The sequence below is a fragment of the Microtus pennsylvanicus genome, chromosome 13 (assembly GCF_037038515.1).
Source record: "Microtus pennsylvanicus isolate mMicPen1 chromosome 13, mMicPen1.hap1, whole genome shotgun sequence".
NCBI lineage: Eukaryota > Metazoa > Chordata > Mammalia > Rodentia > Cricetidae > Microtus > Microtus pennsylvanicus.
The window spans coordinates 51,900,347-51,925,909 of NC_134591.1; the positions used below are offsets into that span (position 1 = coordinate 51,900,347).

Here is a 25,563-nt window from a genome sequence, read left to right on the forward strand (position 1 = left end):
TGCATGTGAATGCGGGCGCCCAAGCAGGCCCGAGGCAGGGAATCCCTTCAAACTGGAATTGCGAGCTGCCTGGCGGGGATGCTGGGAACAGAATTCTGGTCTTGTGGAAGTACAGCAAGTGCTCCTAACTGCTGAGCCATCTTTTCAGTCCCAAAAGGCCATTAAGAAAAAATCTTACACAGATTCCTTGGCCAAAGATCACCTTGTAGCACTTTCCGGTGCTCTCCTTATTCATCTAGAATCATGTACTGGGCATGGGGGCTTCTTGAAGTTGGAGGCTGAGTCTAAAACCCCCTCCGAAGGGCTGTGATGCTAGCATGTGGAGAAGTACCCAGGAGTATCTCCAAGGGAGACAGCTGGAGGGGTGCAGCCCGCACAGTCGTCTGTGCTGCCTCCTGTCATCTGCCAGACATTCTGGCTCCTGAGCTGCCCTACTTAGGCGGCTGCTCCGTCACCTCTGAATCGAAGGCTGGAATCCAAAGAAAGAGGAGACTGGCCCCCTACAGAAGCTTCGGGTTGCCAATGGAAGAAGGCCTGGGTGAGATAAGAGATACACAGGCCTGCGGAAGGAGCCTGTGCCGCACAGAAGGCCTTGCAGGAAATCGTCCCCTTCCTTGAGGGCTAGAGGGAGTGAATGACTCAGAGCAAATTGGTTTGACTTCCGTATTTTACAGCCAGGACTGTGGTGAGACCCTTCGACCAGGTGCCCATCAGCCTCGCCTTTCCCAGGGGTCTTGGTCCGTCTGATAAGGCTTTTTTTTTTCTGGCTTTTTCCATTGCTTCTCTGGAATCAAGGTAGCATGACTGGCTCCATCTCTTGTCCCAACTCCTGCCCAGGCCACGTCCTGTGAGATCAGGGCCAGGAGTGAAGTAGAGGGACACTAAGCGAGAGTGGGTGGGGCAGTTGAGACAGAATTTATGGCTGTGTACTGTGCTCGTCTTTCTCAGTGGGGGCTGTGGTCCTTAGAGTCCATAGGGACAATGTAGGACTCTCCTATGGGAGAAAGATGCCTTCTTGACACCCTAAGATGTGCTGCAGGCTTAGTGGTGAATTTGTACTGGGCCCAGAGCAGCTCTCTCTCGCTAAGCCAGAGAAGAAGCTGAGAGATTCTCCGGAGCCAGGGCCTCTAGTTCAGAATGGCAGCCTTGCCACTCACCGTCATGTTTTAAGTCAAGTTGCTTACCCTCTCAGACCCTTCTCTTCTACACAGTAAGGGTGATGGAAATACCCCCGGGTGAGCATGTTGAAGACCGGAAGACTTAATGTGCGCGGAATGCTCGGCACGGTACCCGACACGGAAACACGTAACCATTATCAAGCATCATTCCTTTAGTGGTAGACGTGGATCCAGTCCTAGACTCTCGTGGCCAGCCCCCGCCCACCCTCCTCCACAAGTGCTTCTTCTGGCTCCTTCCGACCACATAGCCTCGCGTCCTCTGCGCACTTGGTTTCACACCTGCTTTCACTGATCTCGTTGCCGTCACTCTCTAATTCTTTTTGTAATTACAGTCAATTATCTATGTTTGTATACACAGGCATACACATGTGCCACGGTGCAGGTCCGGAGGTCAGAGGAAAGCTTTTAGGAGTCCTTTCTCTTCGCCATGTGAGACCCAGGAATTGATCTCAAGTGGCCAGGCTTTGGTGGCAAGTGCCTTTACCCATGGAGCCATCTAACTGCCCCTCTATACCTTCATTTTTGGAGACAGACTCTCTAACTGTCCCTAGCGCTCACCCACAAGGCTAGCCTGGCTGGTCATCAGGCCCCAGGGACCATCCTGTGTCTGCCTCTCCAGCAGTGAGGTTGTGATGTATACTGCTCCACCTGGACTTTTGTGTGGGTGCTGAGTATTGAACTCAGGTTCTCGGGCTTTGTGCTGCAAGCCTCCCTGGGCTCTCTGAGCTTTGTACCCTGCCTGTCCTTGTATTTGTACCACACCGGCTTGGTGTTTGTTGCTTTATGGTAAGTTTTGAAATCTGAAATTGCAAGCCTTCCAATTTTGATTCTTCTTTTTGTTTTGACTATCCTGGATTTGTTGCAATTCCATATGAATTCTAGGATATGTCTGTTTATTTCTATGAAGAGAGTAACCGAGATTCAGTTAGAAGAATGTTGAGTCTATAGATCACCTGGGTAGTATCATCAGACACCAATGTCCTCCCATCTTTGAATCTGCGGCACTTGTTCTTTTTTTTTTTTTTTTTTTTTTAGGTTTTTAAACAATGGTGCACGGGATGCTGGAAATTCATTACTAATTAAATCCATGACTTGTTGTAAGTCTGTGGTTTGTGTCTTCGTAGGAAATCTCCCGTTAAATCTAACAGGCGTGTGCTTCATCTTCACCCCTTACCCTATATAACCATGTGCTACAGAGTAGCCAGACTGATGCTTCAAAAAAAATTAAAAATGCCAATCTTGGACCAGCTGCATGGCTCAGCGGGTAAAACACTTGCTACACCACCCTAGCAACCCACATGTCCCCCCCTCGCCCAGAACCCACGCAAGGTGGAAGGAGAGAAATGGCTCCATAAGATTGCCCTCTGACCTTCATATACTTGCTGTGGCACACTTGTCCACACACATATCACGCACACACACAATAATAATAAAAATAAATAAAATGCAAATCTGATCCAGACACACCTTTACTGACAGCTCTTAAAGATTTTATTTATTTATTTATTTAGGTTTTTTTTTTAGACAGTGTTTCCCAGTAGCTATGGAGTCAGTCCTGGAACTTACTCTGTAGACCAGGCTGGCCTCAAACTCATAGCGATCCACCTGCCTCTGCCTCCCGAGTGCTGGGATTAAAGGTGTGTGCCACCACCTCCTGGCTAAGCTTTTTTTTAAAATTTTATGTGTATATGTGTGTAAACTGTGTATGTTGGGTGCTTACAGAGGCCGTAAGAGGGCATCGGATTCCCTAGAACTGACATTCCAGTGGCTCTGAGCTGCCTGTGGGTGTCGGGAGTCTGACTCAGGTCCTCCCAGCCATCTCCCAGCACTAATTTATTTTTGCCTTTGCACTAGCTGCTCTTGCTAAGGACCATGTCCTTGAGGTTGCCTCTAAAGCCCAGGATGGCCTAGCCTTTGTCACGACTTTGATGGAAGAAGGCTCTCTTTGTTCCATCTCTGGGAAACCAGACCAGGACAACCTTGAACTTCTGACTCTCCTGCCTCCACCTCCGTGGTGGTCGAATTGCAGGTTTATAATACCACGTCCAGTTCTATAGCGCTGGGAACTGCACCCAGGGCTTTGCGTGTGCTGGGCTGGAACTGTTAACTGAGCTACATCCCCAGACTTGAGCAAACTTTTTTAAAAAAGATATATTCTATTTTTAAAATTAGGTATGTATGTGTGTGTGTGTGTGTGTGTGTGTGTGTGTGTCTAGGGTGGTGGTGGGGTGTGTCATGTGGGTGCTGGTGCCTGTGGAGGTCAGAAGAGGGGGTTGTATCCGCTGGAGCTGGAGTTACAGGCACTGGTGAAGGGTCTGATGTACGTGGTGGGATCCAAACTCCCACCCTCTGGAAAAGTAGTGCATGTTCTTAATCATTGAGTAGCTCTGAAGTTTTACTCTAACACATTCCATCTACCCTGCATTAGCTTCCCATTTACTACAATGGATTTCTTCCTCCTGATTCATCTCAGGCCCCGACCATTCATCCCTGTTCACCACAGATCTTGCTGTCTTTGTATATTACACCATTAGCGGACAGCACTTAAGGATGCACGAGATCCAGTTCTAGGGCTGCGGAAGAGCTCATTTAGTACCAGCGACAACGAGGCAGCTAAAGTCCACTCCTTTCTCAGAGGAGAAAAGCAAACTCAGAGAGGTTAAAAGATGCGATGAAGGCCACACAGATAACGTGTGCCTTGCAACTCTTGAGCCCAGGCCTGCAATTCTAGCATCTGTGTTGTTGACCACACTGTCATACCAGGTTTATGTTTTTCTTAGTGGGGAGGAGGGTGTTCATCTGATTCACTGAAAACAAAAATTCCGTTTGTTTCCTAAGACTCAGTGGGAGAGACATCTGAGGACAGTCCTGAGCAGTCAAAGGAAAAGCCAGTCAGAGGCCACACATCATGGATGGGGCGGGGAATGGGACACCCTTTCAGCTAGGAGAGAAACACCTCCCCAAGCACCAGTACGGAGGAATCCACCTCATCTGGCTGAAGTTGGGAGGGGCCGCTGCCTCCTCCCAGTTAGCTGGCTGTAAGCTGGTGACCTGCCAGGGAAGGCTGCCTGGAAGCCAAGTGCGAGAGGGGAACAATGACCCCAAGTCCAGCCACCATCTGTCTGGGGTAGGATGTTGCTTCAAGCTGAGCCAGGGTTCAGCCAGTCCTGGCATGGACTGCTTTGGGCAGAGCAAAGATTCTGAGGCTGTGGTGACTCCTCAGAGATGCAGGGAGACATGCTGGTAAGAAGGCTGGGAAGCAGGAAGGGGAACAAGGAGAGATGGTAATGCAGCTGGGATAGAGGTGGGGACTGGTGGCACATGTGGGCAGTGGGGGCTCCAGAGCACCTGGCACCCCTCCCGAAGGGCAGCGCGACAGGACAGCGCTTCTTTCCTCAGAAGTCCAGCTTTCGCTCTTGGGATTAACTCTTCCCACCTTGGACCAATCATCTGTAAAATGGAGACACATGGCTACTCAGCATGTTTATTTTTACTGAGGTCAAGCAGAGAGTGGGGGTGGCTAAGCGGGGTGTTAGTGGCATGTATTCTGCTTTTGGTGGAGGATCAGAAGTGGGGTTTGGGTGTAGGGCGCAGGAGAATGGGGAGCACTCATGTGGAGGAACAGAATGAGCGGGAAGGAAGGATAAAAAGGGTGGCTCTGAGAGCAGCTGCCAAGAACGGGGACCCTTGTTTCCCTCAGCCCGTGCTTCTTGGATCTTTTCTTGTTTCCTCTGAGTTAAAAGACTTTCTTGAGACAGCTTGGGTCTTGTGGTTAGAAGGGCCCGAAGTCACAGACAGGTGGGAGGGTTTGCTCTGGCCAGCAGAGCCAGGTTCCAGTGTGTGGGCAACTCAGGCCTCTTCAGCTGTGGCGTCAATGCCCGCATAGGTGAAGTTCTCAAATAACGACATGTTCACATAGGCCTGTGGGAAGAACAAGTCTTAGTGGAGCAGAAGCAGGCAGACCTCTGTGAGTTCAAGGCCAGCCTGGCCAACCCAACAAGCTCCAGGCCAACCAAGGCTACACAGTGAGACACTGTCAAAAAAAAAAAAAAAGGCTGGCTGATTCATCTCTCATAAGGCTGTTGTTGATGGTTTGATCATTTGTATATGTGATTATTTGACCCTTCCCTCCCTTCTCTTTCCTCTCCTTCTTTCCCTCCCCTTCCCTACTTTTGAGAGAGTCTAAGCCAGTCTGTCCTTGAACATGCTTTGTAGGAAAGGAGGATGACCTTGGATTTGAACTTCTTATCCTGCTTCCATGCTGAGATTACACTGTACCACCGAGTGCTGAAATTACAGGTATGTACCACCATGTCCTGCCTATGGGGTTCTGGGGCTCAAACGCAGGGCCTGGTGCACGACAACAAGCACCCAACTGAACTACACCCCAGGCCATATGATCCTCCTGCCTCTGCTTCTGAGATTGAAGGCTTGTGCCATCGCACCCAGCCTGCTTTTAGAGACAAGAGTCGTCATCGTCTTCTTCTTCTTCTTCTTCTTCTTCTTCTTCTTCTTCTTCTTCTTCTTCTTCTTCTTCTTCTTCTTCTTCTTCTTCTCTTCTTCTTCTTCTTCTTCTTCTTCTTCCTCTTCTGCTTCCTCTTCCTCTTCTCCTCCTCCTCCTCCTCTTCCTCCTTCTCCTCATCCTCCTTTGTTTTTTGTTTTTCGAGACAGGGTTTGGCTGCTGTAGCTTTGGAGCCTGTCCTGGAACTAGCTCTTGTAGGCCTTGAACTCACAGAGATCCACCTGCCTCTGCTCCCGAGTGCTGGGATTAAAGGCGTGTGCCACCACTGCCCAGCTTGAGAGACTAGAATCTTCTTCCGTAGCCCAGGCTGGCTTTGAACTCAGTCCTCCTGACTTTATCTCTCAAGAGCTGGGGACATAGACACACATCACAGACACCCAGCTTCCTTCCTTCTTAAGGTAGTTATTTAATCAATTCATTATTTTCTTGGGTGGTGTCACACACTTTTAATCCCACTTTTAATCAGGAGGCAGAGGCAGGAGGATTTCTAGGAGTTCAAGACCAGACTGGTCTGTAGAATTAGTTAACAGAGAAACCCTGTCTTGAAACAAAACAAAACAAAACACTAAAAAAAAAAACAAAAAACCAAACACTAAAAAAAACTACAAAAAAACCCGTTTTCATATTTATACATTTTACAGTATTTCTTCTTTCATTTTAATTTGATAATTCATCTATTCACATGGCTATTTGACTCAGCTATTGTTACATTATGTTTATTCATATGAATATTGTATCACCCACTATTTCCACTTATTTATTTAGCCCTTCCTGTATCATTCAGCCCCTCCTCCATTTTGGGTGACCATTCATGCATTTTCTCTGGCCCTGGATCAGGTAAGAAGGGTCCTGGGAGAGAATGGGCTGATGGCTTGGAGGGAGACAGACTAGCCATCTGGAATTTAGAGGAGGGATTTGCTGTTGAGACTAAGTAATAAGAGTTCTGGAAAGAGTATAGATGTGGGCCTAGTGTCTAAACCCGGCATGGGCTGCATTCTAAATCCAATCAGCTGCGGTGACAGCCCCAGCTGAGGGAGTTTGGGTAATGCGTGAGGGTGGGAGACATAGTGGCCTCATACGTGAGCTTGGAGAGTGCCCATCCCCACCTTGCCCAAGCTCTTACCTTCCTGGCTTCTAGCATGCGGCCCAACTGCAGTGCGATCTGGGCAAAGGGGGGGCGCTCATAGGGACGATCCCGCCAGCACTGCCTCATCAGCTCGTACCTGTGGATGGGAGTGGGGGTGCTGTAAGGTGAGGGACTGACTGGGGGGCAGCTCACAGATTCAAAGCCTAGGCCACTCATCTCAGAGTTGAGGTCCCAGAGCTCCAGGGGCCATGAACTCACACTTCATCGTCACAGTTTCGAGGCTGCTCCATACGGTAGCCCTGAGGCAACTTCTCGTAGAGTTCAGCACAGGTCATGCCACAGTAGGGCGTGCCCCCTGCAGAGGGTACAAGACTCCCTCAGTCCGGGGCCCCACAGTAAGTTGGGATGCTCTGGAGAACTGGGTGTAGGCTTACCAAGGCTCACTATCTCCCACAGGAGGACCCCGAAGGACCAGCTGAAATGAGAAGGGGGCACTTAGTGACTCGTGTGGGAGACACATGGCCTAATCTCCCCGTAACCAAGCTGCATAACCATACCAGGTCCTGCACGTGGCTTCTCTGCTAGTGTCTGGCCTTGGCCAGTTGCTGTCTCTATTCCACTGAAGCCCGTTCATAACTCCTGGTCCCCAGACTCAACTAATTGTAGTAACATTTGGTGTATTTATGTGTGTGTGTGTGTGTGAGAGAGAGAGAGAGAGAGAGACAGAGACAGAGAGTGCATGTGTGTGTGTGTGCGTACCTCTGTGTGCATGTGTGCCTGTGTGTGTGAGCACATGCCTGTGTGTGTGTGCGCGCGCGAGAGAGAGCGCACATGTGTATATGTGCGTACCTCTGTGTGTAGTACGTGCCAGTGTGTGAGAGCACATGCTTGTCTGTGTACATGTGTGTTTGTGTGTGTGTGTGAGAGAGAGAACGTGTGTGCAGAAGCATATGCCTGTGTGTGTGAGGCACAGAGGGGTCTGAAGGGCCACGCACAGGTAAAAGCCTCAGGTGGCCATGATTTTACCCTTCTGCCAGGAAGGTGGGCTTGCTCTTTGAGTATTCTTCCTCGCTCCCTAGTGACTACCCAGTTTTTCTGGGTCTTATTGAAGAATTCCTTGGTCTCTTACACGAAGAAAATCCTAAATACTTCCTTCCCCAGTCCTGCCACCGAAGTCACTTCCAAGATGAAAATCCCTCTAGGTATTAGGAAGCCTCGGAGCTTCCCTCCAAGATGGCAGAAACTCCCAAAGCATTCTTAGAACTCACTGTTGCACGCCTGGCTTCTACTGTTGACACTTGAGTCATGACTTCGATAACCCAAGACATTGCTGAGGTGCATCTAGGCACTGCCCGAGTGTCCTCGGGGGCCATGCCCTCTGCCCCTCCCCACCTGCCATACTCACACGTCACTCTTGGTGGTGTAGACACTGTAGTTGAGAGACTCAATGGCCATCCAACGCACAGGGAGACGGCCCTGTGAGGGAAAGGGTCAGAGGCCAGGATGGAAGAAAGGCCTATTTGAGGGGCTCGAAGGGCAGGCCCAGGCATGGGCCCTAAGTGGGAATGAGACTTGCCATCGTCTTCTTCACGTATACTTCCTCCCCCCTAGAAAGGCCAAAGTCTGCGATCTTGGAGGCCAGGTTCTCTCCAACCAGCACATTGCGGGCAGCCAGGTCCCTGTGGATGAACTGCAGGCAATGTCAGAAGTCAGGGACCAGAGGGCTGAGAGGCCCGGAGTATGGGGCCAGCAGGAGCTCCAGCAGCTTCCCACCCACGTAGTATGCCTCAGTCACAGATCAGCTGACAAGGGTCTGAGCAAAGTCATTGCTGGTTCTCACGCATTCCTTCCCCCAACTTCAGCCACAATCAAGCCCAGATAACAGCTCTCTTTCTGGGACAGGCGTAATTGATTTACTGCCCTCTCCTCCATCCCCTCCCTCTCCTGTTCTTCTTTTTCTCTTCTTCCACCCTCTCCCTTCACTTCAACAGAGTCTTGCTATGTAGTCTTGGCTAGTCTGGTACTTATTATGTAGCCCAGGCTGGCCTTGAACTCTTGATTCTCCCACGTCTGTCTTCCAAGAGCTGGGATCCGAGGACCTATCCATCCCACCCTTCCTCTTTCAACGCCTCTGTCCCAGTTCCCCTACTGTCTTGTCCCCTCTCCCTTATTGATGAAAATCCATAAGTGGCCTTCATGTTCCAGGTCCTCCCCTTAGTCCTCCATCCTCCTCAGACATGTTTGCCCATCAGTCTCTCCCTGATGCCCCTCTTTTTTCAAAGACTCCAATTTTTGCTGCCTGTAAAATGCCTTTGGTCAGGCTGGAGCGCCCCTCTGGCAGTTGTCCCCGGCTCATCTCATCTGGGAGCCCACCCTCACCCTCTTCAGTGGATTTCCACACCCTCCCTGCTGGAGTCTCTGTGCTGAAATGGCAGCGCTACATGGTCTCCAGCCCAGGCCCGTCTCTTGAGTACGAGTTTGGGATCTACACTTCGCCCCTTCATCACCTCCACCCAGGATGTCTCTCAGGGACTCCAAACCTAACACCTTCTCCCCATCTACCTCCTGTCCTCTTCTCCCTCTGCGTATCATTGGCAGTCAGTTGGCACCAGGCACTGAACCTGGCGCTGGGTCCTTCCTCCTCACTGTTCGAGCCTGTTGTTTGACCATCTGGCCAGGTTTGTGCAGAGGCCTCCCCCCTCTCCCACTGTTGCCCACCGCACTTGCACACACCTGCTTCTCACTCAGGTACTGCATGCCATTGGCCGCATCACTGGCAAAGCGCAGCAGCTGCCGGGAGCTGAGGGTGGAGGCTGTTCCATGCTCTCGAGCAAATGCCGGATCAGTCTCCAGGACCCTGCTCTTTCTCAGGAAATCGAGTAGGTTTCCATAAGGGGCATATTCGATAGCAATATACAAGTAACCTGGGAGGTGAGGAGACACATGGTGATGGTTTAGATACAGGCCATGTGTTGTTATGAGCAGTGCCCGATTTTAAGAGACAGCTTGCAGGATGCAGGAAAATTCTGTGGTGAATGGGGAACCTAGGGATCCCCACAAGCCACTAATGTGGTACAGGTGATGGCCGATGACAGAGGTCTGGAAGGAACAGGTCACGAATTAGAGGCTCACCTCGGTTCTCACAGGCTCCCAAGAGGTTGATGATATTGGGGTGGTGTCCCAGTTTGCACAGGACTTCCAATTCGCCTGCAAAGTCGCGATGGTCATTTTCAGACGCGTACTCTGCATAAAGAAATCAGTGTCAGCTTTTGCCATGGATAACTCGGAGAGGGGGTCAGATGCTGGTGGGAGTTAGCTAGGCCTGGTGTTCGTGGGATTCAGGAAGAGAAAGAGGCTTGGGTCTGGAGTCACATCCAGGGACCTTTTAGCATCTTGATGGCTGCATTCATCTTGAGCCCGTCCTTCTTGATCATGGCCCGGATGACTTGGCCGAAGTTCCCCTCCCCGATGAGGTCCTCGAAGGTGATGTCCTCCCACTCCAGCACAGGGTAGCTCAGGGGCTCAGGCTGTGGCTTTGGCCGCCGGGTCAATGTCAAGGTTCCTGAGCTGAACTGCAGGATTGTCTCCTCGCCCTTCACGGAATGGGATGAATAGACCACCAGTCCACACAAGAGATGTGGGGGTAAAAGGAGGACCAGAGAGGCACATAGAGAGAGGGTCCAGTGATTAGACAGATGGACAGAGTCACACCTACAGAGACAGACAGCACACAGAATTACAGGTGACAGAGCCACAGATGAGTTTCCGGCGCACAGGTGTGTAAGAAGACACATCCAGTGGCGTCAGCCTAAGGGTCTAGTGTGTGGGGTTTGCTACAAGGTGGAACTCAGGGCTTGTGGGTAAGTTGCCAGATCCTGGAAAGGTCAACGGACCAAAAACATTCTAATATTTAAATGGAAAATTGCAATGAGATGTAATGGGAAAAAGTGAGCTTCCCATTATTGTGCAAACCCTACAACGAGGCTTTAGTTATTCATTTACTTGTGCCTCCCTGGGTGCATTTCTTGAGGCTTTATTATGTGCAAAGCCCTGAGCAGTGGGGAGCAGGTGGACAGGTTTTCTTCTTCACAGCAGAAGAAGCAGAGACGATCTTTGTCCCTCGACTTGGTGTCTAGACACAGCTCTAAACCCAGGCGAAGACTCAAGGACTGTAACAGAGGGGACTGCCCAGCTTTCTCTACGAAGCAGGGCTATGCTGGGCAGGGTTGATGGCAGGAAAAGGCAGCAGCTGAACAGGAGTAAAGAGTTGCAACTGAAGCAAGGTCCAGATGGACCAAGCAGTGGCCTTCCTAAGTGAGCGGGTGCCCAGTTTGACGGGTAAGCACAGGGGACACAGGTCACATGGACTCATATGGAGCGTGTGCAGCAGAGGCATACACCAGAATAAACATTGCATTCTGCGGCTGTGTCACATGCAGGTGCATCCGTCCATTCAGAGATACACATGCACCCGAGGGCCTGAAGGCGTGCCAGCACAGGGACGCAGGCACACATACACGGGATGCACGTCTGCACCACTCTATGGCACAAACATGAGCATCTGTGTGCAGGCACACAGAACAGACAACTCTATTGAGATGTGCAATGATCATATGTCCACTAAAGGTTGCGTTCTCACTGCCTTGCCTCAGCACCTGTCCCTGCTCCCTTCTCCCCACCTCCCATGGCAGTGATGACTTCCTGTGTGAACTGGCCTCAGAGGCAAAGTCAACACAGCTCAGACAAAGAAGCCAGTTGACTCTCTGGACTCTCAGTGGGATTTTTAAAGGCACAGCAGACACCAGAGTTGAACACTGGACTTTCTATACAAGAGCTGGCCCGAGGGAGAGAGAGAGAGAGAGAGAGAGAGAGAGAGAGAGAGAGAGAGAGAGAGAGAGAGAGAGAGAGGTGTTTCTCCCTCTCTTTTCTTTCTGCCATTTTTGGTAACTCTGAATTTCTTTTAAATGACTCTAAATAGCAAGGACGCGAGCAGAACGGGCCAAGGCTAGAGTTCTGACTCTGAGTGACAGAGCGGGATGTTCTCAGAAGAGCTGGGAAAGCCAGGGGGTGGACATGACAAGATAGGGTGTAGATGTCAGCGGCCCTTCCCCATCCATGTCTGTGTAGGCCCAAAGGCCAGAGGGCATGGCCTGGCTGTAAGAGGACTAAAATCCCACACGAGTTTGAAGAGTGAGCCTCTCTCCTCCAGGAAGGCAGGTGAGGCTGCAGGCCATGCACACTTTTAGAGGGTCAAAGGCTGGCTATGTGGAGGGCATGGCCACACACGGATGCCCTTCAAGGGGTATGGATAAACATGGGTGAACAGTTTCTCAAAGGAGCCCTTGCATAGTGGCGCATGCCTTTCACCCCAGCACTCAGGAGGCAGAGGCAGGTCGTCTCTGTGAGTTCAAGGCCAGCCGAGTCTCCATAGAGAGACCCAGTCTCAAAAAAGGAAAAAGAAAGATAAAAGACTGGAGGCTGGGATGAGAGCTCACAGTCAGTAGGATTTAGGACACTAACCACATATGCATATAGATACAAACTGGCTCCCAAGTAAGGACGGAGGCCAGCGTGGGCCAGGATATTGCTGTGTGATCCAGGCTGATAGTACCCTCAGAGGGTGGGTAAATAAAGAAGACAAGTCCAGATGGTGGCTTCCAATCCTGGAATGAGACCTGGTGAAATATGGACAAACTGTCTTCTTTTTAACTGAGACTGCTAATTATTCTACCATTACTATGAATGTGCTCATGAGCTGAGTTCAGTTCTAAAGAAGTGGGGGTGGGGGTGGCTGGGCGCTGGTGCCGCACACTTTTAATCCCAGCACTCGGGAGGCAGAGGTAGGTAGTCTCAGTGAGTTTTAGGCCAGCCTGGTCTACAGAGTGAGTTCCAGGACAGCCAGGACTGTTTCACAGAGAAACCCTGTCTTGAAAAACAAAACGAAAGAACGTTCTGTTTTGTACCCTAGAGGGCCACTGAATGTAGCTTTAAACTTGTGGCGTGAACAGGCATGTGCAGGCCCATATGCGCTTACATGTATGTGGGTACAAACACACACAACAGGCGGTATCATGTGGGCACGGGACACTGACCGATCCTGACTGGTAGGTGAAGGTGCGTCTCCGATGGAGGCAGCTTCGCCGGATGCACACCAGGGCTAAAAGCGCAGCCAGGATGGTGAGGCAGGTGGCAGAGATGGAGCCTACCACAGCCAGGACCAGTTGCTTATCCAGGCCCTCTTCAGCCGCCCGGCTCTCTTGGGCTGGGCCCTCACTCTGCAGCCCTAGACACAATGAAGGACAGACTGGGTCAGGGGACCCAGAGGCCACCGTGGGATCCCACAGAGGGAGAGGTCGGAGAGCCTGGTACCACGCTGTGAGGAGGCGTCATGGACGACAGTTTCTGAGGTCGGAAAGTCAGGGCTTGTGATCCTTAGCTCTAACTTGGAGGGAAGGTGGAGGGGCGCATGCAGAGTACAGTCTTGAGGCCTAGGGATCCTGCAGGGCCCATTCTCTCACCATTGCCCAGAGTGGCCTCTTCTACTGTGTTGCTCCAGTCGCCGAGACCCTGCACACTGGCCCGCACCCGGAAGAGGTAGCGCGTGCTGGCATTGAGGCCACGGACGATGGTGCTCGTCTCCTCAGGCCTGTCTACATCCATCCACTTGGGGTCTCCTGAGCCCCCGGCCACCTGAATCTCCACAATGTACTTAGATATAGGACCAGATGGAGCCTCAGGATGCTGCCAGGTCAGCTGGATCTCAGAGTCTGAGAGGGCCTGGGCACGGAGGTTGCGGGGAGCTGGAGGCCCTGGGGAGGTAAGAGTGGGAAGGAAGGGATGGATTGGACGAGGCTGTCTAGCTGTAGGTCCAGACGCGATTACTCTAGCACACTTTCTTCTCTGTGGTCCCAGCACAGGAGCCACGAGCTACCTTTCACTGATTCTACTATCCCTAGGTCACCTCTACCTCCAAGCTGCTTCTTCCCTTGGTCACCCTGCATCCCAAGTCCTCTTCATGTCCTCAGTGGCTTAGCGTCCCCCTCACCCCCCACCCCCCTCCACCTCCTCCACATGGCCCTGCTCTTCACATGAGTCATAATTTCCTCATACATTCCCACCCCACATGCTCCTGGTGACCGTGTCCTCCTAGTATCTTCTATCTTCCCCATGCATCCTGGGTTCTCTCCACTCTCTTGTAACCTCCCTTTTCCCTAGCCCATCATTCCCACAGTGGGCCTACCGCTGGGGGCAGAGACATGCGCGGTAACCTCCCTTAGCCATTCCCACAGTGGGCCTACTGCTCCAGGGCGGAAACACACGCGCAGTAACCTCCCTTATCCCTAGCCCATCATTCCCACAGTGGGCCTACCGCTCGGGGGCAGAAGCACATGCGCAGGGGGTGAGGCAGGGCCCAGGAGGGTGCAGTGATAAAGCCGCACATCCAGCTGGTAGTGGGTGCCAGGCGTGAGTCCAGTCAGGAGGGCAGTGCGGGCCTGGGGGGATGAGATGTTCTCCCGCCTCTCCTGTCCCCGGGCCCCGTCCCACAGGCGTAGCAGGAAACCATCACCCAACAGTGGCACCGAGGGTAGGGACCAGCTCACTCGTAGCCTGTCAGGACCCTCCACATGCCAGCCTTCTAGCCACGGCTGCAGCAAAGGCTCTGTGGCCAGAGGTCAGGAGAGGTCAGAATCATCCAATGGGTCCTTGGGGACTAAGCGGGATAATAATCCCCAGTGGGTAGGGTTGGGACAACTTCTACTGGGAAAGGCAGGATTCTTTGGGGGTGGACCAAGACAGACATATTCTGGGTGGGCATGGCAGTAAACCCTGGGGGAATAGGAAGGGAAGACTCTTGGCTTCTTACCAGGACAGTCAGTAGTCATAAGGGTAGGAGGCCCCCAGGCTCCCTCTCCTCCTTCCCCGGGCCGACTCAGCTGCACACGAACACTGTATCCTGTCTTTGGCTTCAGGTTCATTAACGTCACATTCTCACTGGGATCCACTGCAGGTGAGGTGTGCCACACACATGGCTTGGTCCCAACCATGTCTTGAAGCCACCATTCCCCTTCAGCCTCCTCTTCTTTAGGTATCACCCCTCCCTCCTTTTCTCTTTCCACCCTATCCCCTCACTATTACATAAAGTCTACCCCCTAACTCAGCCCCCACTCACCCACGATAGCAGACCAGTCAATCATGCTGTCCTGAGGCCGATAGTGCAGGCGGACAGAGGAGATGGGTCCATCCCCATCAAAAGAGACCAACGGAGAGACCACAAGCTGACGGCTCTGCTTGGCCAGGAGCCGAGGAGCAGTCAGAGGCACTGGGGGTACTGCCAAAAAACTGGGAGGAGTCAGAGTCCAGGAAGAAGGGAGCACTCTGGGATCTGGAGATTATTTAGTTTGGTGGGAGGGGACCAAGTTCACCATGTGCCTGGGATGGCCAACGTCAGAGAAAGCTGGTCTTTGGGTCGCTTGGGCCATAGGGACTTGACCATAGGCCATAGGAGTCTCAGAAGATGCTAGGTGAGTGTGAGTGGCCAGGTGGAGGTTGGGAAACAGCTCTCTGTTCTTGCAATAGTGGGCAGAGAGAGGCTGGGAGGCAAGGCGGCGACCACCTAGGTGTCACGTGCTCTCTTCCCTCCCTTCATCATCCACCAGTCTGTTGATTTATTTTAAAGACAAAACATGCCAGCGATGCGGCACCTGCTCCACACTTGGCGCTTGTTGTGTATAACTGATCATTCCCGCAGCCCTCGGGTCATGACTGAAGAAACCGAGACTCAGAGATATTATACAACTTGCCTAAGGACACACAGCTAGGAGACCTGGAGCTCGCTCTGTCTGATCAGGCTGCCTCAAGTCAATCAGTTCTACCCTAAAATAGTATTTGTGTTTCTGCCTGGTTTCCTCTCCAGCCGCCGCCCCGATTCTGGCTTCAGTTTTTCTTTCTAGATTATTGCATTAATGCCCAAATAGGTTCCTTGACTTCTTTCAGACTGGCTTTCCCAGAAAGCATAAAGCAAAGAAAGGAGACGGAGAGGGAGGAAGGGGTAGAGGAGGGAGGCTGAGGAGTGTGGAAGATGCAGGATGGTGAGGTGAAGGAGTGTCAGGGGGCAACAGTTTGTTACGGGCAGGTACAGGTCTGGGGGAGATGAGTGTCCAGTTTGGATCCTAAGGTGTCCCCGGTGCCTGTGGCAGGAGATCAGAGTTCAGGCTAAGTGACTGGTATATAGTGACCCCTGAATCACACACACATGAACTTCCACATTGGCTCTGGGATCAGAACCTCGCAGAAGATGCCCCACCATGCAAGGCTGGCATCAGGAGAGGGGTCCTGACTGCAGAACACAGTGGTACTACCAGAGAAGGGTTGGCACCTTGGCACCAGATGCCATTTTAGGTAACGGCATTTGTCCTTTATATCGAGTATACTTTCTGCCCACCATTGTGCTAACTACTTAAATGCATCTTCTGGTTTAGTCTTCCCAAGCAGCCTAGACCCTGTTACACAGCGAGAAATGAGCAGAGGGGCTGTAACTTGCTTAAGATGCTAGAGAACGTCTTGGAATCCAAGTCAAGTGGAGGCCTGGAGCCTGGATCTGGTAAAAGAACGAGAAGAGAAAAGTGGGATCTGGTGGATGGGGTAGTAGGATGGAGATGGTGAGGGATTGGGAAGAAGAAGAAGAAAATGAGGAGAGGGAGCGAGAAGAGAGGGAGAAGAGAGATGAAAACAGACAATGGGGGAGTGGGCAGAAGGAGAGCAGGGCCTGGGGTACTGGGCTGCAAGGCTTATAGTGATGAAGTGAAAAAATGCCTAGTCCATGGAGAGGGTGCTCTGTGCTTTGCTGTGACGCTTGGTCATTCTCTCCTTATTCACCCAACAGACTCCTGTGCATGAATCCCTTTTGAGGAGGCAAGCAGGTTTGCTTGTCTGCTGTCCTCATGTGTCCATGTGAGGTGACTCAGGTAAAGGAACAGCACTTCAGAGGTGGAGTTAAAGGGACCCTGGGTGCAGTGGCAGACGGCACATGTATATGCAGGAGACAGGAGGATACCCCCAGTTCCTGAAGGCTTTTCCAGGTGGGACCTGGTGGGACCAGGCTGGGTCCCAGCCTTGATACTGAGCACCATTCATCCTCTGGAGCCTTAGAACACCACTAACCTTTCACATTGACCTTGAAGCGCCGGCTATCTTGGCCTCCGGACGTGGATACACGGCATTCCCAGAACCCGCTGTCCCCAAGAGTCAAACGGGGCACCTCAAACTCAGCTGTGGTCCTGTCTGGCTCCACGATGGCCTTGGTAGACTAAGAGAGACAAGAGAGGGAGCCTATGAGTAGAGAATGTATGTTCCACGAGACAGATAGGAGTCAGCATTGACTAATGCTGGAACATAGACCCAGGGACTTCCCCTCACCGGTTAGCCTGCCCCATTTAAGCCATGGCCTGGCCGGTGGGCTGAGTCTACAAGTTCTGAGGGGGTTAGGGGCCCAAAGAAATGAACTGTCAAGCTGGTGAAACGGGGTAGCTGACGGTAGGTGGGGTGACTGGGGCTGACCAGGAGCATGGTGCCATCTGGCTTGCGGAGCTCCATGCTGCCCCGTACTGGGAAGGGATTCCCCGCAGCTGCACAGTTGATCCGAGGCATTGTCCCTAAGTTGAACTCCAGTTCAGTGGCGACATTGAGGATCTGGGGGATCCGGTCTAGAGAGAGAGAGATTGACAGAGAGAGACAGAGAGAGAGAGAGAGAGAGACAGAGAGAGACAGAGAGAGAGAGAGAGAGAGAGAGAGAGAGAGAGAGAGAGAGAAAGGACAGCTATCCTGAACAATCCTGAGGCAGCCAAGTGACCACCAAAGTCCTATAATCTGCATCTCAGAGAGGATGCCACTGTCTGCCCTGCCACTTAAAACTAAAACCAGCAAGGTCCTGCATGGTTCCTTTAGGCCCTGGTGCACCACATCCAGCCAGATGGAGGGTTCACCTCCCCCATTTTTCCCATCACATTTCCTAGGATCTTCTAAGACCCAGAGGCAGGGGCAGGCCCTTTGTCACCAGCCCAGCTCAAATTCAGGCTGAATTCTCTCTTCTCTCTCTCTCTCTCTCTCTCTCTCTCTCTCTCTCTCTCTCTCTCTCTCCTTCTCCATCCTTCCTCTCTCTTTCTATGCTATAGCCTAGGCAGGCCTGAAACTCACTTTGTAGCATAGGCTGGTCTTGAACTCCAGGCAATTCTCTTGTCTCAGCCTCCTGAGTGCTAAGATTATAGGCATGAGCCTTTAGACCTGCCAACTCCTTCATTTCTGGTCCTTGACTTCTGGACTCCACCCACAATGAGCGGTTCTTCCTCAAATACAAGTCTGACTATTACACACCCTTCAACAATTGCTATTCAGGTCCTCACATTAAGTAGCAACCGTTGGCTTCTATTCAAAGGCCCCATCACTTGACCTGAACACTCCTCCTAGCCCCTAGCTTCGTTGGCCCAGTCCACAGCAGGGTCTCAACTCCCTGGACTTTTCTCCACATTCTTCCCCAAACATCCCCTGTGTCTTTCACATTCAATTGCAAATCTTGACTCCTCCCCCAAAGACTCTCACATGGACCAGGGTCTCTTCTAGATCCTGTGCCCACCCCCCCAATGCTGCCAGCCTTCACAATGTGAGTGCCTGAGTGGTGAACTACCTACCACACTCGAACTCCCTGAGGGGAGGACTTGGGCACCACCAACAAAAGAGCAGAGAGATGCATTTGATGAAGGATCACCTGTCTTGAGGAGTTCAGAGGCACATACCTGACTTCTCACAATGTACTCCATGCCACCCAGAGGGGCAGACACAGCCGCTGAACCGGTCACAAGTGCCACCATTTTGACACTGGCACTGGAGGCGGCAATCAGCCCCAAAATGACCAGGGGCACAAGCTAGGAATAGAGGAGATATAGTTAAAATGGGTAGGTCAGGGCCATCAGGGTACAGATGGGGCACAAGCTATCCAGTAGGCTGGTGTGGTGGTGGTGGGACCCTGGTAGGGCATTAGAGGGCTTATGTTTAGGTCAGGGCCATAGTGAAGGGTCTGGCACAATTAAGCCCATAGGAGGCAGCTTAGTCCATACCTTCCTGGCACTGGTTTCCCCTCCAGCCAGATCCACAAGAACAGCCGTAGGGATCTGGGAGGCAGAAGGTGAGACCCCGGCAGCCTGCTGTGCCTGGGCACTGTTCCTGGCAGCTCTGCCCAAAACGACCCTCTCTGCAGGCTGAAAATAAGGTGGTATCTGTATACAGACCCCGTAGGGCCTCACACCCGAGCTTCACCCCCATGGTTTCAGAATCATTCCCCATCAGGCAACCTCTGCCTAGCTCCTAGCTCTCCTACTTACCCTGCTCACAGCGGGTACCAGTGAATCCCGGGGGGCACACACATTCGCCATCATGGTCATGACAGACACCTCCGTGCAGGCAGCCTGGGCAATCCTTACCACACCCTGGCCCCCAGCGTCCAGCCCCACAGCCTGGAGGAAAATGTTTTCAGTAGGTGACCTTCACCTATCTGTCCACAGCTGCTGAGGACTAAGGGTAGCTCTGCGGCCCTCGTGGATCCTGAGACTCACAGCCCCCCATACCACCCGGCCTCTGTCTTCTGCTCCTCACCCCGCACGATGAGCCGAAAGAAGGCACTGCCCAGGGGGCTGGCTTCTAGGTAGGTGGCACTGTAGATGCCACTGGATGGTGGCTGCACATTTTGGAGCTGCAGTTGAAACCGCCCATCATGGGCCTCGTGCCAATCTAGGGTATGGAAGTAGGATCCTGGGGGGGGGGACACAATCAGGTCAGGGCCCTCAGCATCACATGAGGGGCTGGTGTTACCTCTTTCTGCCCTGGTCACACCAATGCGGCTTTGCACATTGATCCGACTTGGGGAAAGGCGCGTACCAGATATGGTATCCAAGCCAGGAAGCAGGAGCGCATCCTCTTCGGGCTTTCTGAGTCCTTCCTCTCCCACCTCTTTATTTTACAATTTGTCCATTTTCTCATGCCTTTTCTAGGTTCTCTCTGCTTCCGTGCTAGTCCTATGTGCCCACCTACCCTCCCCCTGGATAGCCAGTGAGATGTGTTTATAATAGACTCTTCCATCCCCTACTCCTCTTGTAGGTTCTCAGAGCTGTCTATCACACCAGGCTGGACCCCCACCCTTTGCAGTTCCTTCCACCAGTTTGTTCAGCCTTCCAGCTCCATACCTCATCACGCCCTGCCTGACTCCTGACCTTCTCGAATTTCTAAATGCTTGTTTGCCTTCTAGAATCATCTGGTATTTCAGACCTCCTTGCTTTTGCTCTTGTCAGCCCTGCCTCCAAGAATGTCTTTCTTGCCTTTCAGGGCTCTCTCCCAGCCTCTTCATCTGGGACCCATACAGTTAGACAAGGGTTCAAGTTCTGCCTGGCTCTCTTTTGCTGCTTAGAACTCTAATCAGACTGCAAAGACTTGGGTCTCCTGCCCACTTCTACATTCCCTATTGGTGCCAAGCCTTCCCTCCAAGGAAAAGGATCTTCTCCCTGAGAAGCCAAGTACCCAAGAGTCAGTCAGCTGATCAGGGGGCTGAGGCAGGCATTTTGGGAGCTACTTGGGGAGCTGGGGGGGGCGGAGTCCTTCCGTGGAGTGGATAGGGACAGCATAGTGGGCAGGAACAGAGCTGAGACCCACATATCTATGTGGACTCCAGCATATGCCTGCCTTGGGCATCAAGGATCTGAACTTGGCACTTCTTTGAGAGAGTTTAGACTTCTCTTGGCCTGTGCTGGGCACTTGTTATCAGCTGTCTTCTTTCCCATGGGGACCGCTGCTCTTCTTAGGCGGGTCGTGTGACAGTACCTGCTAACTCTCAGGGGAGAGTCAAAGATGAGGTCTTAACATAGGGTTTAAGAGGTAGCTGGCCACAGGCTCTCGGCCCTCTTAGTACAGGAGGTGAGTGAATGGGAGGACTCTGGAGGCTGGCCTGGAGGACGACAGGTCTATCACAGTGATGAGCTGGGTATATAGAGGGCAATGGAGGTCCTGGGGCGTCACAACCATGGCTCTACCTGTACAACCAAATGCCCCCTCACCATTGTTTTTCCATATCACATCCGTCTGCTTTGCCTTGTGCACACGTGCAGAAAGCACAGCTGTGTCACCTTTGTTCACAGTGTGTGTGACCTTGTCTGGAAACAGGTGGGCTGTGGATGAAAGGTAAGGTCAGTGATCCAGGACAGCGGCCCCTCCCTCTGCCACTCCACCTCCTGGCAAGCCAGACTCACCCCCCGGGCTGTTGTGCACATAGAGGACTCGAGTACGCCGCGTGCTAGCGCCACCCACGCAGGAGAAGACGCCTACCAAATCCGAGGGCTTGGAGAAGCCACGCAGCGTGACCTTGTGTGAGCCATTGCGTGCCAAGTGCAGGGGCTGCCCAGGTGGGAAGGTGCGCACGATGCGGTCATCCTTCTCCAGCAGCAGGGGTGGGCCCCAGGCGTCTGAGCTCCTCCCTGCCCCAGCCTCACCAGACACGCAAGTCAGGAAGAAATGCTGGGGGTCCGTGATGCGCAGGTTGGCCAGCAGAGTCAAGTCCACAGCTGCACCTGGGACGGGACAGCAGCGACTTGATGGTAGACTCTGCCAACTCAACAGCCCCGGAAACCCGCAGCTCCACCCGTAACCCCGGTGCTAATGTTTCACTGTGCCCTCTGAAAACCTCACTTCATTAAGGATTTCCACCCCGTTCCCTTCCCTTCCACACATGTTCGCCCTTTGCCCCCACAACTCTTCATCCTAAAACATAAACAAAGGTGCACATCCTTCTGGGACTCCAGACAGATGGGGCCCTCGACAGCAGAGCTTCTGTCTCCTTTCCTTTGTCTCCGTCAAGTCCCTGCCCAGGCTCCTTTCTGAACCATTGTCTCCACCAGGGCTATCCCTAAGCCACCTGTCCCTGACCTACCACGGAGGTGCAGGTTAGAAGACTCACTCAAACTGGAGAGTCATGCAGACACCCTCCTTGTCGCTTAAACAATTGACTGGGATCGAAGGTATAGGCTAGGGGTAGAAATGAAGGTGCTAGCCCCACCTGGCCCAGAGGGACACGGACGCAGGTGGAACTGGGTCCCACCTTGGAAAGCTAGACATAGATATCCCTCCCAGTTGCAGGTGTTGGGGCAGCGGGAGGAACACCTAACCCGTGTGGGGGAGGGGAGGGGGGACGCCAGGAGGGGATGTGGAGCCGGGCTTCATCAGAGACAAAACACTGAAGGGCTTTTGAAACTAAGGCAGGGTAGGTGGTGAGGAGGAACAGGAGGAGAAAGGTCAGGGGTGGGGAGAGGCTCATCCTGTGGGCAAACAGCCTGAGTAAAGCACGAAATGAGAAAGGAGTCGTGTGGGGAGATGGCTGCCCAGGGCCAGTGGAACTGGATCGCAGAATTTGCATCTCAGAGTGAGCAAGACCAAGGAGCTGAGCCTAACTAATTAGCCTGCCTCAGATCCGGGACCCCAGCCTTCTCAAGGCCCCTCATTCCCTGCCCCTTTCCTGCCTGTTAACTGTCAAGTCATCAATCAATTTAAATGCCACTCAGCATATCTTTGGCGGTCTATTGTTAGCAAAAGAAGTTGGCATTTACTGGTGGCCTTGCAGGTACCAAATGCCCTTTCTCCGTGGCATCCTCACGGCCTCCAGTGAAGTTGGTTTCCTTGCTGTAATAATTATTCTCAGGCTTCCTTGAGCATGTTCGTCTACACCCATGGCTTTAACTGTCACCTCTGAGTCAGGAGCTCTGGTGTGGCCTTTCAGCTCCAAATGCATTTCCAGTTGTGTTTCCTAAGACCTCATCTTTCCCAAGTTCCCTGACTCAGAGGCAACGCCCATTACCTGAGACACTGACTTCAGAGTCATCTCATTCCCAGTGTCATAATAATTAATGTTTATTGGATGTCAATTATGCATCAGGCTCTTTAGTGATATACTCTTCCTTTCCAGTCTGGCTGTTCTGGGAGGTGGGTGTTATTATTCTCATTTTATGACCAGGAAACAAAAGCTTAAGACTTGCCCAAGGTCATACAGTTAGAAACCAGCAGAGTCAGGTTATCCAAGTCTCAACTCCTCATTGCTTAATCCCCTATCTGGCACATACTCTTTTTTTTTAAAAAAAAATTTATTTATTTATTATGTATACAATATTCTGTCTGTATGTCTGCAGGCTAGAAGTGGGCACCAGATCTCATTACAGATGGTTGTGAGCCACCATGTGGTTGCTGGGAATTGAACTCAGGACCTTTGGAAGAGCAGGCAATGCTTTTAACCGCTGAGCCATCTCTCCAGCCCCTATGGCACATACTCTTATAGCTTTTCTCCTAAACCTTGTTGGCCATCCCTGTCTTCCGCACCACCGTCGTTCAGCCCTTGTCTTTACTGACTCAGACCATTTCAGAAGCCACAATTTCCTTTCCAGCTCTTTCTCCAAAGTGATGCCACCAAGACTCAAAAACACCCGTGACTCATTTGCCTACAATGCCCCATGATTCCCAGGTACCTTCAGGGTAATGCATACAATCTGAGCATCTGTGTGGCACACACTAGCCCCCCAGTTGCTTTCCCTCCAGAGTCCTCTTTCCCATGGACTTCCATGCCTCCCAAGCTTGCACTTACTCTTCAGGTGGCTACCCCTCTTAAAGAAATCCTTCCTGTTTTCTCGGCCTGCTACAGGAGGCAGAGCAAGCAGGCTCTCTCTTGTCAGTGCTCCTCAAGTTCTCTACGTCTGTCTCTGTTAGGCCCTTGCCCTGGTCTGTGCTCTCCGCTAGACTGAATCACTCGAAGGCAGCTTCTGGCTTCTAGTCCTCTAATCAGCAGACCGAAAGGGTCTGCCACCCATTTTCAGAAACCTCCTCCAAGCCTTCTGCACACAACTCCATTTAAAAGCAAACATATCCACCGGGAGGCCAGCATCATTTAATTTCCACTGAGCAGGTTTAGGAGTCTCCAGAGACTCTGCTAATAGAATGCCACATTTGATTTATTACTATTATTATTATCATCATCATCATCATCATCATCATCATCATAATTACTATTATTGTCATTATTTATTTTGAGACAGGGTCTCACTCTGTGGACCAGGCTGTCCTCAGACCCACAGAGACCCACCTGCCTCGGCCTCCTGAGTGTTGTGACTGAAGTCACCATGCCCAACTGTCAATGAATTATGGACTAAGGGTTACTTCCAAGGTCCCAAACAATGGCGGTCTTCTGCCCTCCCCCATGCACAGGCAGTGGTTTCTAGCACCTGTCTGAGTTTTCCCCACCCTCATCTCATTTTTTTGATGGATCAAAATCATGATGATGATGATGATAGTGATGATGAGGATGATAGAGTGTCTATTTTTCCCTCCTATTTTTAAACTGTGTTAAAATACATATACCCAGCTGGGCGGTGGTGACTCACGCCTTTAATCCCAACAATTGGGAGGCAGAGACAGGCGGATCTCTGGGAGTTCGAGGCCAGCCTGGTCTACAAGAGCTAGTTCCAGGACAGGCACCAAAGCTACAGAGAAACCCTGTCTCGAGAAACCAAAACACACACACACACACACACACACACACACACACACACACACACACATCCTAGAATTTACCCTCAGAAGAATTTGTAAGCATTGAATTCAGTGTTAATAAATACACCCATATTATTGTGTAAACAACACCACCCATTTCCACAGTTCCTTTTGTTTTCCTTTTTGACAGGGTCTCACTATGTGACTAACACGGACTTCACTATGTAATCTAGCCTGGCCTCTCAAGGCCTGGGATTAAAGGCCCAACTCCATAACTTCTTTCATCTCATCAAACTGAAATGCTACAACCATTAAACAACAACTTTGCTTCCCCTCCGCCAACTCATGGCAGTCACCCTATTGTGAGGTTCATCGCTATGCTATGTTAGGGTTTTTTGGGGAGGGCTGGGATTAAGAGCTGGAAATCAGGGGTTGGGGAGACACCCAGGGCAGACTTACCAACATGAGAGGCCAAGAAGAGAACGGGGAATAGGAAAGGGGACCCCCACCAGACCATACTCCGGAGGCTGATCCAGGCCAGCCAAGGCCAGCTGGGCCTGGGGTCAGTTGCTGTCCGTCTGAGTGCCCAGCCTGTTAGGCTTAGTGTGCTTTGGTGCTGGGGAGGAAGAGGAAATGATGGCTGGGGTGGGAGGGGTGGCAGGGTGGCAGGGGTGAGGGGTGAAAGCCTCATTCTGCTTCCCACCCTATCGTCCTCCCAAGCCCAGCCCCCACAGCCTGGGGATGGGTGTGTCTTGGAAGTTCCTGGAAGGGGGCCACTTGAGGTGTGTGTGTGTGTGTGTGTGTGTGTGTGTGTGTGTGTGTGTGTGTGTTATGACAAGGACAGATCTGGGGATGATTGAACTGGTTTCTCCCATCCCCTCTGTCCCTTCCATCTGTTTTGCTGGAGCACCGGAGACAGGAAAGGGAGGAAGCCAGTAGTTTCCGCCTATTGAGGAGGTTTGGAGGCAGGACATTGTTCTGGGGCCTCCCCTCCTCCCAGCACACACACACACACACACACACACACACACACACACACACACACACACACACACACAAAAGGCTCACGTGACTCTTCACGCATGTGCTCCAGGACACAGACAGTTACCCCGATCCTAGAGAGCAGGCCACAGGGTCACAGAAGGGATTAGAAGCATGAAGACCCTTCTGGTCTATTTTATGGCCTTTCTCATTTTACAGGTGGGGAAATG

General features: G+C 51.9%; 1 protein-coding gene across 2 annotated transcripts; it reads right to left on the reverse strand.

Annotated features, from left to right (window-relative positions):
- Positions 1 to 4,648: 4,648 nt before the first annotated feature.
- On the reverse strand, positions 4,649 to 24,998 carry Tie1 (tyrosine kinase with immunoglobulin like and EGF like domains 1). Of its 2 annotated transcripts, XM_075945582.1 has the most exons (23): positions 24,812 to 24,997; positions 21,076 to 21,393; positions 20,884 to 20,994; positions 19,433 to 19,588; positions 19,162 to 19,293; positions 18,898 to 19,038; positions 18,577 to 18,705; positions 17,345 to 17,490; positions 16,949 to 17,093; positions 14,958 to 15,116; positions 14,652 to 14,789; positions 14,157 to 14,447; positions 13,306 to 13,596; positions 12,880 to 13,070; positions 10,170 to 10,380; positions 9,920 to 10,030; positions 9,521 to 9,711; positions 8,364 to 8,477; positions 8,193 to 8,263; positions 7,222 to 7,262; positions 7,046 to 7,142; positions 6,824 to 6,923; positions 4,649 to 5,099 (listed from the first exon to the last, which is right to left on the reverse strand). In XM_075945582.1, the coding sequence occupies exons 1-23, from the start codon at positions 24,867 to 24,869 to the stop codon at positions 5,028 to 5,030; spliced, it is 3,414 nt and encodes a 1,137-aa protein (XP_075801697.1). In that variant the 5' UTR covers positions 24,870 to 24,997; the 3' UTR covers positions 4,649 to 5,027. The 2 variants fall into 2 exon arrangements, with proteins under 2 accessions (XP_075801697.1, XP_075801698.1); XM_075945583.1 differs by lacking the exon at positions 14,157 to 14,447 and having other exon boundaries at positions 4,892 to 5,099; positions 24,812 to 24,998.
- Between the last annotated feature and the right edge of the window lie 565 nt (positions 24,999 to 25,563).

What these genes read in the sequence shown, in the direction of transcription:
- Tie1 (XM_075945582.1), bottom strand. Translation starts at nt 24,869, where the DNA reads ATGGTCTGGTGGGGGTCCCCTTTCCTATTCCCCGTTCTCTTCTTGGCC. An exon ending in AGTACATTGTGAGAAGTCAG is followed by an intron (nt 17,491 to 18,576) that starts GTATGTGCCTCT and finishes CTCTCTCTCTAG; the next exon opens with ACCGGATCCCCCAGATCCTC. An exon ending in GGGAGCCTGTGAGAACCGAG is followed by an intron (nt 9,712 to 9,919) that starts GTGAGCCTCTAA and finishes CTCACCTCCCAG; the next exon opens with GTTACTTGTATATTGCTATC.